Below are 16414 nucleotides of genomic sequence, written 5' to 3'. Positions count from 1 at the left end.
GAATAAAGATATTGAATTTTTTCATGCTTGATATAATTCAATGCACCTTTGTTTCTCTAAACCACCAAGACCTTTACAATGAAATGAAGTTATCTTATAGGGGCATTAGCTTTGAAAGTGATGTCAACCTTTTTTTTTTCCCCTCAAAATCTCTCAATGGCATAGGAATACATGTTACATGACTAAGAAAAACATTTGTACAAAAACAAGAAACCTAATAGAACTACATTAAATAACCACTTTTAGTGTAAAGAAATATAAAAGGTAAAATTATTGTATTGCAAGACAATAATTATCTAATCACCAAAATCACATGTTCATGTGCCTGTTTTGAGATTAAAAAGTGTTTGAAATAAAATACTGGTGTTATTACTGAAATATATAATGTAGAGCAGTTTTCATTGTATTCAATTTTTGGTGACAAACTTACAGATAATGCTCCTTTGTTAGCTGACCTGTTTTTATATTCTTATAAAGCAGAGTTTATTCAAAAGCTTCTACATGAGAAGAGAAAATCTCTTACTGTCGCCGACATTGACATTTTATCTATTAACAATAATTTTCATTCGTATGTAGATTTGATGTATCCCTGTGAGCTAGACATGAAAGACACCTAAGAGTCGTCCACTTCTGCTTCGTACTTAGATATTTTATTGAAAATTGATATTAACGGCAAATTAACAACTCAACTTAATGACAAACAGGATGATTTCAGCTTCTCCGTCATCAACTTCCTATATTTATGTAGCAATATTCCATTATCACCTGCATATGGTGTTTATATTCCTTAACTGATTCGATTCACAAGAGCTTGTTCTGTGTATGATCAGTTTTTAAATCGAGGCAGGCCACTCACAAACAAGTTGAGTTACAGGGGTTTCAACAATATCATTTAAAGTCAACATTTCGCAAATGCTATGGTCGTTATAAAGATCTAGTTCGCCAAAACATCCTATCATTGGGTCAAAGGCTGTCTTATATGTTTCATACCGATTATTGGGCTGTTCTTGGCACACTGACTTTGACTAAGGATTACTCTGTTTATCTGATCAAGACATACTGCTCACAGCGGGTATGACAGGTCAACAGGGGATGCTTACTTCTCCTAGGCACCTGATTCCCACCTCAGGTATGTCCAGGGTCCATGTTTGCCCAACTCTCTATTTTGTATTGCTTATAGGAGTTATGAGATTGATCACTGTTCGTTATCTTCACCGTTCATGCATGGAGATTTTGAATTGAAATATGGGATATAGATATATCATGAAATTGAGTAATTATATGGTTCAGTCAGATAACTTTTGGTTGAGTTATGGTCCATCTAGTTCATATGTAAGTGATGGAATACGTAAAAAGATCATTTCAAAAACCACAAAGGCACTATGTGTCAAATAGATACATGTATTGTAGTGTAGATTTAAACCTTGGGCCCTGGGGCTACATGAGTAGTGTGCACTGAGACATAAAACCAGTTTGAACCAGAGATTTAAAGTTTTACGGAGAATTATAAACAAAAAAGGATGGAATTTGCCAAAAGCATCCATATTATACCTTCCTTTGAAAAAGATTGGGCGTATTGCTATGCAGTTGATGGTCATTTTGTATGTAGAAAGTATGGTGTCAAATGTCATAGACAGGTGGATCATGACCAGTAGATGACCCCTATTGATTTCCAGTTAAAAGGTCATAGATCATTTACTTTCTAGCATGCATGTCTCAAACTTGTTTTTTGGGAACCTTTTACCTGATTGTCATCAAACTAAATAAACAGGTAGATCAAGGCTAGGAGAGTTCAAGTTTGTGTACACTATGCCCTAGGGGCCAGGTGTTGGGCCATATTAAGGGTTTTAAATTTTACTTAGGAATATCTTATGAAAAATATCATTCTAAAAAGCCTCAAGTTTACAAGATGTCGAATTGATATGCAAGAATCCTCCTGTCATAGTTTGAGGACACCATGACCCCTGGCGCCAGGATGGGGTCACAATAGAAGTTCTAAACTATTAGTTCCCCAAAGTATGATGGCATGTATCTTCATATAATTAAGGTGACTGGTGGGCAGTGTGACCTATCCTTATCAATGGTGATGAGGCAGCGCTGAACTTTAATAGCCGTTTGTTGTGAAAACTGCTGGTTCATGTATTTCCTTCTAGACATCAGTAGAGTGGAAACCTTTTCAACCTTCATAGAAGACATTCATATTTATGCTCCCCTTTGAAAAAGTGGGGACATTTTGTTTTTCACCTTTCAGTCTGTAGACCAAGTTTTGTTTGCTCAATATATTGAGAACCCTTTCCTTGACAGACATTAAACTTGGTATCCTGGTACATAGTAAAGAGTAGATGACCGCTATTGATTTTGAGGTCTCATGCATAGTCAAGAGTCAATCCACTCTGGAGAAAGGAAGATACTGTTCGCTCAGTATCTTAACAACCCTTTCCTTGACAGACATCGAACTTGATACACTGGTACATCATAAGGAGTAGATGAATCCTATTGATTTTAGGTTCACATGATCAAGGGTCTAACTGGACATAGTAATATATTGTTTCCTATATTTTGAGAATCATTTGCTTGATTGACACCAAACTTGGTACCCTGTGACCCTATTGATTTTATGGTCAAAGGTCAATCCACTCTGGACATTGGAAGATAGAGTCCACTCAATCTCTTGAATTGTTTTGGCACTATTATTAATCAAATGATACATGTATATAACCCTTTTCAATTTGGGGGGGGGGGGGGGGGGGGCATACATGTATATGTTTCTGAAACATATCTTGTTCTTTCCAGCTTTGTACATCATTTGCTTATTTTGAATTGTTAGCCCTAGACACTCTGTTTAATCATCATTGTGACATTCGAGTCACATTTACAAAGAGTTGGTTGCTATGGATTACATTTCCAACCATTTTCAGATTTCTATATAATGTAAATACTAGATGAAGCTTTCCACTAGAACCAGTCTGAATGTCTATTGTGAAGATTAAAAGGTGTATTCCACCAAAGCTGTAAATATGCACAGTGACTAGTAGGTTATAAATAACCTGTATTCAGTGAACAATTTCATTACTGTGTTCTTCATTGTTTAATCCGACAAACAGACCAGTACAGTGTTTGTATTAATGATGAACCATAAGGGATATTTTGCAGCCTACACACTGATTTGATAACCACATGAGAAGGATGATATTACCCTGAAATAAGTCCCTCCTGTGCACCTATTGTACAATATTGATTTTCTTCTCATCATATTTGTGCTTTATTTTTCTCATTTTTTATATCAGGTCCCTAATTAAGGTGATCAATAAATGTTTCCTCTCTATATTTTCCTCTGTGTTGTACATGGTTTGTTAAGGTCATGTGAAGTCTTTGAATTCACTTTGCACTCTGAAAGTCATAGAAAATAAAATGGGAGTGTTTGAGAGTCATGGAATTTCAGACTTTGTCACAGTTAAGTGCTCGAATTTAAACATAATTTCCATATTTGGTTGCTAGTATTTTTGTGTTATTCATTGTCTTCATAAAAATTCATTCACCAATGAAAAAATCTTGAAAAATCATGGAATGTGAAGTTGATAATTCTGTACCAACCACATCATCAACTGGTATTTGAATGTTGAGATTTTTCATTTGGCTGTCAATCAGATCAAATTGATAAAATATCTTTCACTGACCAGAGAACAATATCGGATATGTTTCGTGAATTCAGACTTTGCTTTATTCACATACTTTAGGCATTTTATGCCTGTTAATTCTATTGATATTTTCCAAGACTATAGGCCAACCTGGTGACATCAGTAAGGAGAAATATCGGTATCGTGGTGAACAGGTTTCCCTTTCTTGGAGCTCTTACGTCTGATCTTTGTATATTGTGTGAATGAGCACCATGTTTTTAATTTAGATTCACTATATATCATGTTAAAACAACAATTTTAATATTTGTTGAATTACAGATTTTCTTTCCTAACATTAAGAATGATCAGAATAAATATTAAAATGGGGGGATACCACAGAAAACATGCAAAAATTTATTGGAAATGAAAGGTGCACTTTATCCTGTAAATGCTTTGTGGTAACAATTATTAAAACCATTATTCATTTCAAAGGAACTTGAAAGACCTGATTGGTAGGTTCAAAACAGTTAACTTATATGAATTGCATGCAGCTTTCTGAAAGATTTCTTTATTAAAATGAAACTAAAATTTTGTGTTTATCAAACTTGGAGGAAAAATAGATATGAATGTTGCTCTGCAGGGGAAAAAAATGTCTGAAGAGTTATAAATTCAGAAAGAATAAATAAAAGAATGTCTGAAGAGTTCTTCTTTCAGAAAGAATAAATGAAAGTTATAAACATGGTAAATGAATATTATTAGTGTTATCTGTTCTGTCAACAAAATTCCTAGATGCAAAGTGAAGATAATGAACAGTGATCTATCTCATAACTCCTACAAGCAATACAAAATAGATAGTTGGGCAAACACAGACCCCTGGACACACCAGAGGTGGGATCAGGTGCCTAGGAGGAGTAAGCATCCCCTGTTGACCGGTCACACCCGCCATGAGCCCCATATCCTGATCAGGTAAACGGAGTTATCCGCAGTCAAATCAGTCTGCCAAGAACGACTTAACAATCGGTATGAAACACGTCAGACAGCATTTGACCCAATGGGAGGTTGTATTGACGAACTAGAACCTCTGCACCGTGAATAGTGATCTAAACTAAGGTTTGTGTGGGCAGGGATTTTTTTTAGGGTCTGTAGGGGGCCGAAATAACTAAAAAGCTGGTATTTTTTCCAATTTTTGATTTGAAATTCCCAAACAATGAAAACAAATGAAGCAGAGTAGCCAAATCGTTCATAAATCTTCTTCACAGGCCCACAGATTACAATTGTTGCTTCAAAAGTCTTAGGTAAACCTAATTTTTTGGCCTCTGCTTATTTGAATGAGGCAAGCTTTGACCAAATTGAAAGTCAGAAGGAGCCCAATTATACCTTAAAGCACTCTGAATTGGGTTTTTCCATATTTCTTTGTATGAAACATTTTCCCCAATTTCAAGCAAATGTTGCTATTTTTCCCAATTAGAAAGGCCCTGGCCCTTGAAATCAAAACCTTTTTTTATAAACCCTGTTGGGTTTGTTTGTTTTTTTCTATTATTATTTAAAGGTGTGGGGGGAAAATGCACACTGCAAGATTTTTGTGTATACAGGTAGTCAGGAGATAGACTCTTGAATGTGCGAGACTTGAAATGCTAACATATTGGAATATTCATGAAAGGTGAAAATAGTGAACAGTGATCAATCTCATAACTCCTATAGGCAATATATAATAGAGATTTGGGCAAACACAGACCCTTGGATAATGGATATACAAGAGGTGGGATTAGGTTATTATGAAACACATTCATTTATGTCAAAAAATAATATTTAATCAGATTAGTAAACAATCAAATATTTCTCATATTTTTATTTTATTGGCATATAGGGTGTATTGATTTTTATTGGGTTAACTAGACTAAAAACCTTGAATTTGAATTTATGTTCTAAAAGTTGAGGGGGGGGGGTGTTGTCATATCAGACTTGTAAGCCAACAAGTTAAAAAAAAAACTTTCTTAATGTGCACTACATGTATGTTTTAGGTTTGGGTTCAGAAATCAAAGGAAGGTGATAACAAGAAAAGAAAACGAGAAGAGGATGAAGGACCTACCAGAAAAATCAACCCAAAGTTGGCAGCCTTCGCTTTCTCTAGAGATTGATAACAACTTTTTAAATAAAATTTTTAAGTTTAATATATATTAATATGATATAAAAATGTGTCATTATTTTTATACAGAAATGTATGCTAAACATGCATTATGGCAAGTGGAGGAGAGAAAAACTGGTTTATAATAATCTTCATGGCAGTGTTTTGAAAAATATGCATGGTTAAAAATATTGATAGGAATCTTGCATGAGCCATGAAAGCTCTACTGAGAAGTAACCATATTTGGCAGTGCTGTTGTTCTCTAACTTGTGTTGAACTATTGTAATCTCCTAAATGGATTAGAAGTAGTGTTAGTAAAGTGTTAGTAAACATTGTGTAACGGCTCCTGCAGTGTTAAGAGATGAGATTATGAATAAGCCCTTTAGGCTTTTTACATTTTTTCATCTCGGAGAGTTAGTGCTGGTGCATTCACAATTCACAATACATGGTAAAAAAAACATAATCACAATGTCATGAATTTCTATCACAATTAAAGGCAACATTTTCAAACGCAACATTGTTACTTCTGTACGTTTTTATAATGGCTGCTGACTTTGCAAACTGTGGCGGCTTTCTATCAATGCTGGACTCTGCGCATGCCACTTGGTAGGAATAGCGACGTAATGTTTTCGTAGCTGTGACGCGATCTTCCGGTAAAGTTAAATTGGCACTGCTTGTACTATAACTACTTTGTGGACGAGAATGCTGCAAATTGGGATTGTCTGAACTCGAACACTTGTCTTTAGGAGGACCATAACGTCCATTGATAGAATTCATGACGTCATCAGTAAGACTTTCCATGGAGGCAAAATGACATAACGAAGTGTCTGTGGAGAGGACAGAGTTTCTTGGTGAATTTCCAAGAGTATGAGGAATGGAGTCTGGTGTACTTCCGTATTTTGACGAAGTTTGGCTAATCTTCGTTTGAACAGCGTTTGAGGGCCCACCATTTTTGTCTACTGAATCGCCATTCACATGTGTGGCTTTGTAGTTTGAAGACACAGTGTTCCCTGTGGCAGTGAGGAAATTGACATGCTTTGGTGTTTCTTCAATCTGGCCCATGTTAATATAGGCTTGTCGCTGGAGTCTTATGGCTTTCGTTGCTTCCTCCTTCGCCTTTATGAATTTCTTGATTTTTCTGCGATCTCTGAAACAAAAACAAATTGCACAGTCCTGCATTTATCGATATAAAAAGATGTTTTCCAACGATTGGAATAAATTGCCCCCTACCTGACAGCTTTAATGGCGGAGATAGTGCAGATGAAGATGAATAATCCACCAAACAAAACAATGAAAAATATCCCCGCGAAGTCCTGTGCCAACATTGTCGCCGTTTTCTGTAAAAGGAATTGATGGCATCTGATGATAAGCAGTTGCATTTAAATGAATTCACAATTGATTACTCTCAAACACCGAGAGGAAATTTTACAAAATTGGAAGTGTTTCCGAGACGGTTATACCTGCTATCGATTTGTTTTTAGGAAAAAGCAAGATCCATAGCCAGCAGAAGAAAGCAACATTTTAAGTTTCATTTTAAATACACATGAATTCCGTTTCCTTCATTGTTCAGCGTCTTTGTAGGACTACACGACTGGTGATGTTCCAAGTCTACGGAATCTCGTGTGTGTACTGAAGTGAGATCACGCGAGAGAGTAGGGCAATAATTCATCATCGTCAAGTTGAGCAATTCCTTGCTTCATCTCAATAATTGGATGGTTGAATATACGATGTGGTATGAATAAAGTGCAGCAACACAAGGGAGATTAACTCGACATCTGAAAAACAAAACAGCAGCTGTATAGGGACTTTAATTACATCAAACTTTTCTCAGTGAGCTTTTCTGCCTCGTCTAGGTATCCCCTGCGTTTTGATCATCTTGTTTTAATTCTATAGATATGTTGTTTACACGCCAAGTAAATTTAATTAGTAGGGCTCATTAATATCCGCGATCTGTTTGGTATGTTAAAGCAACAGGAGATGTGAAGTTGATGGTTGTGCGCTCTGGGACTGTGAAGGGGGGGATCTGTGCCGCGTATGACTTCTTCCAGATTGTTCTCCACATGTTTGTGTGTAATTCATTTAAACGTGTTCCACGATAACAATCAGTGTTAGCATACTGCCGAATGTACCAATCTGTATTTCATTGAATTATTTACTGGTCTTTCGCGGCTTTGCAGGCAATATACTGTATAGATTAGCAAAGCTTTTCGAGCGACAATGTATTGTATTATCAATAATTCAAAAAGACAGTCTTGACCAAAAATAAAAATTATGAGCGGGTTGTGTTTAGATTAGGGATGTCAATTTTACTTCGGCATAGCCTAGTAGAATACTCGGAGACTTTAGTCGAGTACTCGGTACTAAAAAAAAAAACCGGACTGACAGAATACAGGTGTACCTAAGTCATCAGTGCATTTCATCTTTTTTCCATCATGCGATCTTTTAAAGTATGTCCAAACTGTGGATTTCGGAGACATATTTACAGACCGACACCAAAATCAAATGATTTATTTGAACATAAACGAATTAAAACTGGTTTGACTTTACTCTTAATACATGATTTTTACTCACAAAAACACTGAATCGTTTAGAATTTATATGAACATTACTAAAAAGGCTATTTTTAACGAGTACTCGACCATGAAAAATTTAGTCGATCGGTATGACCGAACGATAGTCGAGTACTCGTTGACATCCCTAGTTTAGATCTAAATGCATTGAATAAATCCTGTTTTATGATTCATCTAAAAGTCTTATTTGTGTCGACACCAAGTCATCTTACCGTGCATAAGGGATTGTGTCGCAGATCCAGAAAAATATTAATTTCGACCTATGATGGTATTTTGTCCGTCCAAAATGCAGGTTATAAACCGTTTGTTTTTGGCCGAAGGTTATTTTAAAAAGGGAGTACACAATGATGAAACTATCGTAGATACAGTTCACGGAAGTAATATTACAAAAGTTGTAGATTTTCATTTCTTCAACCGAATTTCCCCACAGGCACCTGAAGTATGGATTATTACCACCCACCCACCCACCCCCTTTTCATAATTTTTTCTTTGGTGGCAATAATTTCTCTGAAATGTGTGAATTCCCAGTCTATCTCATCCCTCTTTCGATTCATGTACAATGTAATCGTTTCACACTTTTTGTAAGCTTTAGAGATTGGCCTTCTACCGGTACAAGGCCAATCTCTAAAGCTTACAAAAAGCGTGAAACGATTACATGAATCGAAAGAGGGATGAGATAGACTGGGAATTCACACATTTCAGAGAAATTATAGCCACCAACAAAAAAAAATATGAAAGGGGGGGGGGGTAGTAATAATCCATACTTCAGGTGCCCGTGAATTTCCCTGCATTTGAATGCTAAAACTACAGAAGGAAAGCAAACATTGTTTTTATTTAAAGATCGTGAATGAAATATATTAGTGACGAACTGAATAGCCAATGAAAAGTACCGGAGACGAACTGAATAGCCAATGAAAAGTACCAGAGACGAACTAAATAGCCAATGAAAAGTACCCGAGACGAACTGAATAGCCAGTAAAAAGTACCAGAGACGAACTAAATAGCCAATGTAAAGTACCCGAGACGAACTGAATAGCCAGTGAAAAGTACCAGAGACGAACCGAATAGCCAATGAACAAGACACCCATGGGTCACATCGCTCACCTGAGTCACGTTGACCCTGCAGTTGTGATTTTCACAAGTTTTTTTTTCTTTTTTCAATTTTTATTCCCATAAGAAATTTTAAAGGGTTACGATATAACTGAATATGAATTCACACAACATGCGGATGGCTCGACACCAATATGACTAACACGACCTTGCTGTTCTGGGAGAAGGTCAAGGTCACATAGACCATGTTATGAAATGAAAGGTCTTGTTATAAGAAATCTATATACAAAATGTAAAAGTTATACTGTTAATAGTTCAGGATATATTGAATAGGTCATAGTTTTTAAAAGTAGACCATACTCCAAGGTCACACACCGTGCTACCATAAGGTCTCGCCATAAAGGATATATACACAAAAAATAAATAGCACAGGAGATTATAGGTTACGTTTTCTTCAAAGTAGGTCAAAGATTATGGTATGAAATGAAAGGACTTGCAAAAAGAAACCTATATTTGAAATATATATTTTTTGATTGCATAATTTTGTGTTAATGCAGATCAACTCGAACTGATCAAGTCATTTCTATTTCTTTTCCCAAAGAATTAACCAGAATTAAAATTTAGGCCTATGCTCGGCGCTTACGGCCTTTGAACATTCTCAAAGAATTCTTCTTATAACATGAAAGGACGTACAACTATGAAAATTAAACCTGCGTGAAAAAAGAGGTTTACGTTTCGTGTTCGGTATCGATTACGGCGTCAGATGTGAATTGCAGCGACAATTGGGGTTTGCGTTCAATTCACAAAGAAATTGTTATGTATTTTTCCGTCAGTTTTAACGGGTTATTTCTGCTGATAAATCGTACAGTCAACTTTTTTCTCTCCATATTTAATTGTGTAGAACAAACGTTACTGTTAGAACTGAATATATTTAATTATTATGATGAAGATATTGATTTCGTTTTTACAATCGAAGCAACAATCCTACCGTCTTGTCAAACATTAGAAGTTTTACATTAATTGAAAGTCTTTTGGAAAACGGAGGTCCCGTGTCACAGTAGGCGTTGACATGGTAAAGAATCCTCACCACTACAGTCATTCGTAGGTGAACATTTTGTGGCACTTCTCCTACAGCTGGTGACGTCTCGAGTAGAAATTTATCGAATGAGTCGTTAAACAACATGCAATCGAGGCAATGGACAGAATCTCTCTCTTATTCTCTCCTGTTCTTTTCATCTTTACAATCTATTATATGTACTTCAATATTCCTCGATTTTTGGTAATATCACCGAAATTTGTCTTTAAGAATTACCGCCGGTGAGATCGCTCTTTGTGCTGACGCCCCAGAAGAATGCGATTACTTTAATAAAACAGGTCTTACCTTGTAAACACTGAACAGCCGTCTGCTCGATAAACGTCATACATCTGATAATCGTCTTTGAAAGGCAGTGGATTAACACAAAAATGATAATCGTAAACCATTCTTTGGTCTTTTAAAAGAAGTAAATGCATGGCGAGTACTAAACCAGAGGGCGCTAGTGTGCACTTCAAAAGGTTATAGAAATCATTAATTCAAAATCATTAAGTTACAGCAAAGGTGTTGTAAAATGAGTTCTCGTGATGGTTAATTATTTGAGAGAAAATCGGATTTAGTCTAATCACTTTTCGATTCGTAACAAAAGGAATATTTGATGATTATTTATAAAGTTGTATTGTTTTTTACCTGTATCCCAGGCGAAAGATTTCCTTTAATGGAAGAAAACATCTGTTGCTATCGATCCGAATACTATAAAAAAAAAAAATAATAAACGTCAGGAAGCGCAACTACCAGTTCTACAATACCTATATTGATAATGTGTGCATGTTAATTGGCAACATATTGCGCAAGATTACCCTTGTCTGTCGTGTCTGTGCGATTTTTGGCTGAAGTCTTTTGCTGGCGACTGCCAGGTGAAAGTCGATCTGTTCGTGTCTATCGGATCAACTTCTGTCCAAGCTAAATTAACGTGTAGTGGGGGCGATATAGCCAGTACGTTTTTACTCGTATTTTACCGTGGTTTTTTTTTATAGTGATATATACTACAGCTGGGCGGGGTGGGGGTGGCGGCGGGTTTGTAATGCAGAGAATACGAATACGAAACTCGACTGGCAATATGCATCCATGAATAATGCAAGTTTGGTCAATGCTTTAGAGTGGATCATTCTAGGAAATCATTATTTAAGCAGGTAACTAATCGTTTATCAACCAAACAAACCTTTGACGCATAATAATAATAGTAATCTGAGACTATAGTATAGGCAGGAGTCCGGCATATGTAACTTATGGGAATGGATTCAGGTGTCTGTCTTAGTGCTTATCCCGAGTCCGATCCCTATTATGCAGTAGAATTGCGCTCCCTTCCTTATAAAAAGTATACATGTACATGACGGAGGGAGATGTATAATCAAATCTCCCACTGTTACATATGTAACCAGAGAACGCACAAATGTTCAATGCCCATACATCTCTGACGCGATCAATACTTTTATAAATGAAATTCCCCCATCAAATGGGCATTCGTGTCTGCAATTGTTATCACTTTCTATGGTCCAACAAATAAGGAGCGACCTTTGGAGGTCAACAGCTTCTACAAATTGCTGAACACGACATCCTAAAAATATGGACGTTTAACCAAAGACAAGCATAAGGCAAGACACTCCTGGTCCTCATTCAGCGTACCGGAAACAAGCGGAGTTCCATGATTACATTTAGATCGGTTGAAGAATGTAACGAGTAGTATCTCCTGGTTTTCTATTACGGCAAATCGCCACGGTGGCCTAGAGGTAGAGCGTTCAGCCCTCATGCGGAAGGTCGGGGTTCGAATCCCGACCAGGACAGACCTAAGTCGTTAAAACAGGTAGTGACAGTTCTATCGCAGAACGCTCAGCATTAGGTGTGAATGTCACGGATCCTCGTAGATTACCTTAAAATGAAAGGTGAAGATAACGAACAGTGATCAATCCCATAACTCCTATAGGGAATACAAAATAGTTGTACAAACACGGAACCTTAGATATACCAGAGGTGGGATCAGGTGCCTAGGAGGAATAAGCATCCCCTGTCGACCGGTCACACCCGCCGTTAACCCTATATCTTGATCGGATAAACGGAGTAATCCGTAGTCAAAATCAGTGTACTAAGAACGGCATAACCATTGGTATGAAACACGTCAGACAGCATTTGACACAATGACAGGTTGTATTGGCAAACTAAATCATTAAAACGACCATAGAATTTGTGAAAACAAGACTATTGAAAACCCTGTAACATCAACTTGTCTGTCAGTAGCCTACATCCGATAAGAAAATGAAACAATGATTTAACAAAAAACATGAAAAATTACAAATGAAAGAATAGAGAGCTCATAAATACCTAACTTCATCACAGTAGGACCCATGCATTTACATCTATAAAGATAATGTTATGTTTACAAATGCATTATAAAACAGATTTCTAGTAATACAAAATTGGATGCATACTGAATAATATTGCATAGTGCCTCTCATCCCGCCCGATGAAGATGTAAGGTATTGTCCTTGTCTTCTCGATCTGTAACTCGTCACACGAGACTTGAAGTATGTTACCATAGAACTTTCGATCTTGGTCAGTGTGCACCTCAATACGAAATCCAAACACGACAATAAAGCGGATGATAAACTTCCGGACATTCAATCTGACTAAAGTACAGACTATTGCCGGACATTGCAATTGATAGAACCTCTTCCTCCGTGATGTTTTTCGATGAATTGGAATACATCATTTCCGCTATTTTTAAGAGACTTCCCATTCTCTGTCCGTTAAATCCAGGGATTGCGGTAAAAAGATTTTAAATTGAGCTGCCGTATTGTTAGGAACGGAATCTATAGACCCATCACTGGGGAAAATCAAGTAAAAACCTTATCGTTGAGCCATGGTTACTCAAATGATGAAAATGACCCCCCCCCCCCCCCCCTGTCTCTCTATACCGGTACACACTTTGTAAAGTTCCATATGTGAGTTTGCTTAGTACCGGTAATCATGTTGGTAAAAAATAACACATTTTTTAGGATTACATTTTTATTTTATAATATTTTTTAAACATATGAAAAGGGTCAATTGATATCGTAGCCCCTTCCCTCAAGAATATACAAGTTACGTCAGCGTGAATTAAGTCTGTAAAGACAGTGTTCATTTGTGGGTGTCACGGAACACAGGGGTGTGATTCTGTCGTTATACAGAGGTGTGATTCTGTCGTTATACAGAGGTGTCGTTATACAGAGGTGTGATTCTGTCGCATCGGTTAGTCTTCGTCTTCCTGCTCCTCGTCTTCATCATTGTCGTATTTATCTAAGTAAGATTCAAGTAAATATTTGTTTTTGCGAAGAGCCATCTTAATGGATTTATTTACTGGTAGTCCATGATTGTCGGACACAAATTCATCGATGGCGTCTGTCACCTTTTCGTCCGTTGTGTCTTGTATTTGATTCAGATCGTAAAAGAACCGCTCGTACAGTTTTTTTATACTGATGATAAGTTTTCCCTATGGTCTTTTCGTCTACCCTCTTATTGGCTTTCCTTTCTGACATGTTTTGGTTCAGGTATTTCTCGTATCTCTTCTGCCACTCTGCAGCATGTTTTTGCGCTTATTGTCTTCCGCTGCGTTACTGCCAGTCTCACTGTGTTGGCTTGCTCGTTTTGTAACCGAGAGGTCGTGAGTTCGAGCTCCGCTTGTGCCAAACCTAAGACGTAAAGAGGTAGTGATTGCTCCGCCAAACGCTCGGCATTCACGGGTCTTTCGGATGTGACCTTAAAATCGGAGGTTCCGTGTCTCGGTTGGTTTTGGCACACTAAAGAACCCTCACTATTACGGTCGTAAGCGCTAAGCATACCCACAACTGGTATATATAGGTGGATTCACGACGGGACGAGAAACAACCAACTAACAACCACCACCCACACTTTCGTTAACACTATCCATACTATACCACTACCTACACTTTCGCTTACACAACCTAATTTCCACATACCACCATCCACGTTTTCCTTAACACCACCTATACACCACATACCAACACTTATACACCACATACCACCACCTTTACACCACATACCACCTCCCACATTTTCATTAACACCACCTACACACATTACTCACACCACTACCTATGTTGGTCTTAAGTTTCCACTTCTTTGCATAACAATATTAAAGAGGTTAATCTACCATGATCACCACCATTCACATACCACCGCCCACATTTTCATTAACACCCAATACCACCACTTATACACTACATACCACTACTTATACACCACATACCACCACTTATACAATACATACCACCACTTATACACCACATACCACCACTTATACACAACACACCATCATCTATTCACCACATACCACCATCTATTCACCACATACCACGGCCCACATTTTCATAAACACCATCTACGCACCATTACTGGTACACCAGATGCCATCACTTACGTTTTTTAACACCACTCACACCACTACCTTTTGAGGTATGATAATTGATAGTTTTGCATATCAATCTTCCTCAAAGAAATCGATCTATCGTTAATACTATATATGTACCACCACCACATACCACAACCCACATTTTCTTTAACATCACATGTAAAATCCCCTAAGCTAGGGCTTTCTACGGACTTGGGTATTGACGACTTTAAAACAATGATTCATGATAACATGCCCCCCCCCCCCCCCCCCCCCCCAGAAGATGGGGACATTTTTCGTAATATGTAATAAAAATTTAATGAAAATATTTGTAAGCACGTGCTTACAGTGCTACAATGCAGCTACGCCACTGACATTTAATTCTAAACACAATCATAGAAAGTTGAATGTTGCTACCTCTTTCTTATTATTTTGGTTTGAGTTTTCATGATCAACGAAACATTCCCACAGTGAATTCTCATATTAAAGACATGAACAGTCCTGTGGTATTAAAAAATGACTGCACAAATAAAAGTAAGGAAAAAAATTAAGGAAATTACATACGTCGTGCGAACGAGAAAAATAAGTCGTGTGAACGAGATAAGTCGTGCGATCGAGATGATATCTCGTTCGAACGACATGATATTTTCCAACATAAGAAGGACAAATATATTTGCATATCCTGAATATATGGAGCGCCAGATTAACATAAACTCAATTATTTGAAGATATCATCAATTCTTATTGCTCTCTTTAATTGAATTAAGGCGCGCATTAAATCAATTATTGCTCTCATCAAATGAATTAATGTGCGCTTCAATTCAATTATTGCTCTCATCAATTGATTTAATGCGCGCATCAATTGAATTAATGAGAGCAATAATTGATTTAATGCGCACATTTATTCAATTATTGCTCTCTTCAATTCAATTGATGAGAGCATCAATTTCGTAGAAATATTGCTTGCAATAATTGATTTAGAGCTCGGTATAAATAATTTGATGATCTCTTTAATTCAATTGAAGATATCTTTAATTATTTACAATGCTTTTGTATAAGGGATTGATGCGCGCATCAATTCTTTTAAAGAGAGCAACAATTCAATTAAAGAGATCATTAATTCAATTGTGGATATGTTGAATTGAAGATATCTTTAATTATATAGTTGCTCTCTCTAAAAGAATTATTGCTCTCTTCAAATGAATTAAAGATATCATTAATTCAATTGAAGAGAGCAATTATTGAATTAATGCGCGCATTAAATCCATTATTGCTCTCATCAAATGAATTAATGTGCGCATCAATTCAATTTTCGCTCTCATCAATTGATTTAATGCGTGCATTATATCAATTATTGCTCTCTTCAGTTGAATTGTAGCGCGCATCAATTCAATTGTTGATATCATTAATTCATTTGAAGAGATCATTAATTCAATTAAAGCGCGCATCAATTCAGCAGAAGAATTAATGCTATCATCAATTCATTTAATGCGCGCAATAATTCAGAATTGAAGATATCATTAATTATTTGAAGAGATCTTTAATTAAATTGTTGCGCGCATCAAATGAATTGAT

At 36.7% G+C, this 16414-nt stretch overlaps 2 protein-coding genes across 3 annotated transcripts in view; one reads left to right on the top strand and one right to left on the bottom strand.

The window, feature by feature from the left end:
• Nucleotides 1-6257, top strand: part of LOC125649408 (WD repeat and HMG-box DNA-binding protein 1-like) — a 39336-nt gene extending 33079 nt beyond the window's left edge. The window contains exon 27 of the mRNA XM_048876944.2: nt 5639-6257. Coding sequence (XP_048732901.2) covers nt 5639-5755 — 117 coding nt within the window. The 3' untranslated portion in view covers nt 5756-6257. The remainder of the gene's footprint in view (nt 1-5638) is intronic.
• On the bottom strand, nt 5771-11118 carry LOC125649410 (uncharacterized). Of its 2 annotated transcripts, XM_056139192.1 has the most exons (5): nt 11086-11118; nt 10744-10852; nt 7203-7517; nt 6973-7079; nt 5771-6889 (listed from the first exon to the last, which is right to left on the bottom strand). In XM_056139192.1, exons 4-5 carry the CDS (start codon nt 7065-7067, stop codon nt 6214-6216), a joined length of 771 nt encoding a protein of 256 aa, XP_055995167.1. In that variant the 5' UTR covers nt 7068-7079; nt 7203-7517; nt 10744-10852; nt 11086-11118; the 3' UTR covers nt 5771-6213. The 2 variants fall into 2 exon arrangements, with proteins under 2 accessions (XP_055995167.1, XP_048732904.1); XM_048876947.2 differs by lacking the exons at nt 7203-7517; nt 10744-10852; nt 11086-11118 and having other exon boundaries at nt 6973-7141.
• Between the last annotated feature and the right edge of the window lie 5296 nt (nt 11119-16414).

Source organism: Ostrea edulis, chromosome 5 (genome assembly GCF_947568905.1).
Source record: "Ostrea edulis chromosome 5, xbOstEdul1.1, whole genome shotgun sequence".
Taxonomy (NCBI): domain Eukaryota; kingdom Metazoa; phylum Mollusca; class Bivalvia; order Ostreida; family Ostreidae; genus Ostrea; species Ostrea edulis.
The sequence above is the reverse complement of the archived record's forward strand: the minus strand, read 5'-3'. Positions and strand labels throughout refer to the sequence as shown.

Excerpts from the sequence above, each read along its gene's own strand:
- LOC125649410 (XM_048876947.2), bottom strand. The coding sequence starts at position 7,121 with ATGCAACTGCTTATCATCAGATGCCATCAATTCCTTTTACAGAAAACG. Across the intron at positions 6,890-6,972 it reads TCCGCCATTAAAGCTGTCAG|AGATCGCAGAAAAATCAAGA; the intron begins GTAGGGGGCAAT and ends TTTTTGTTTCAG.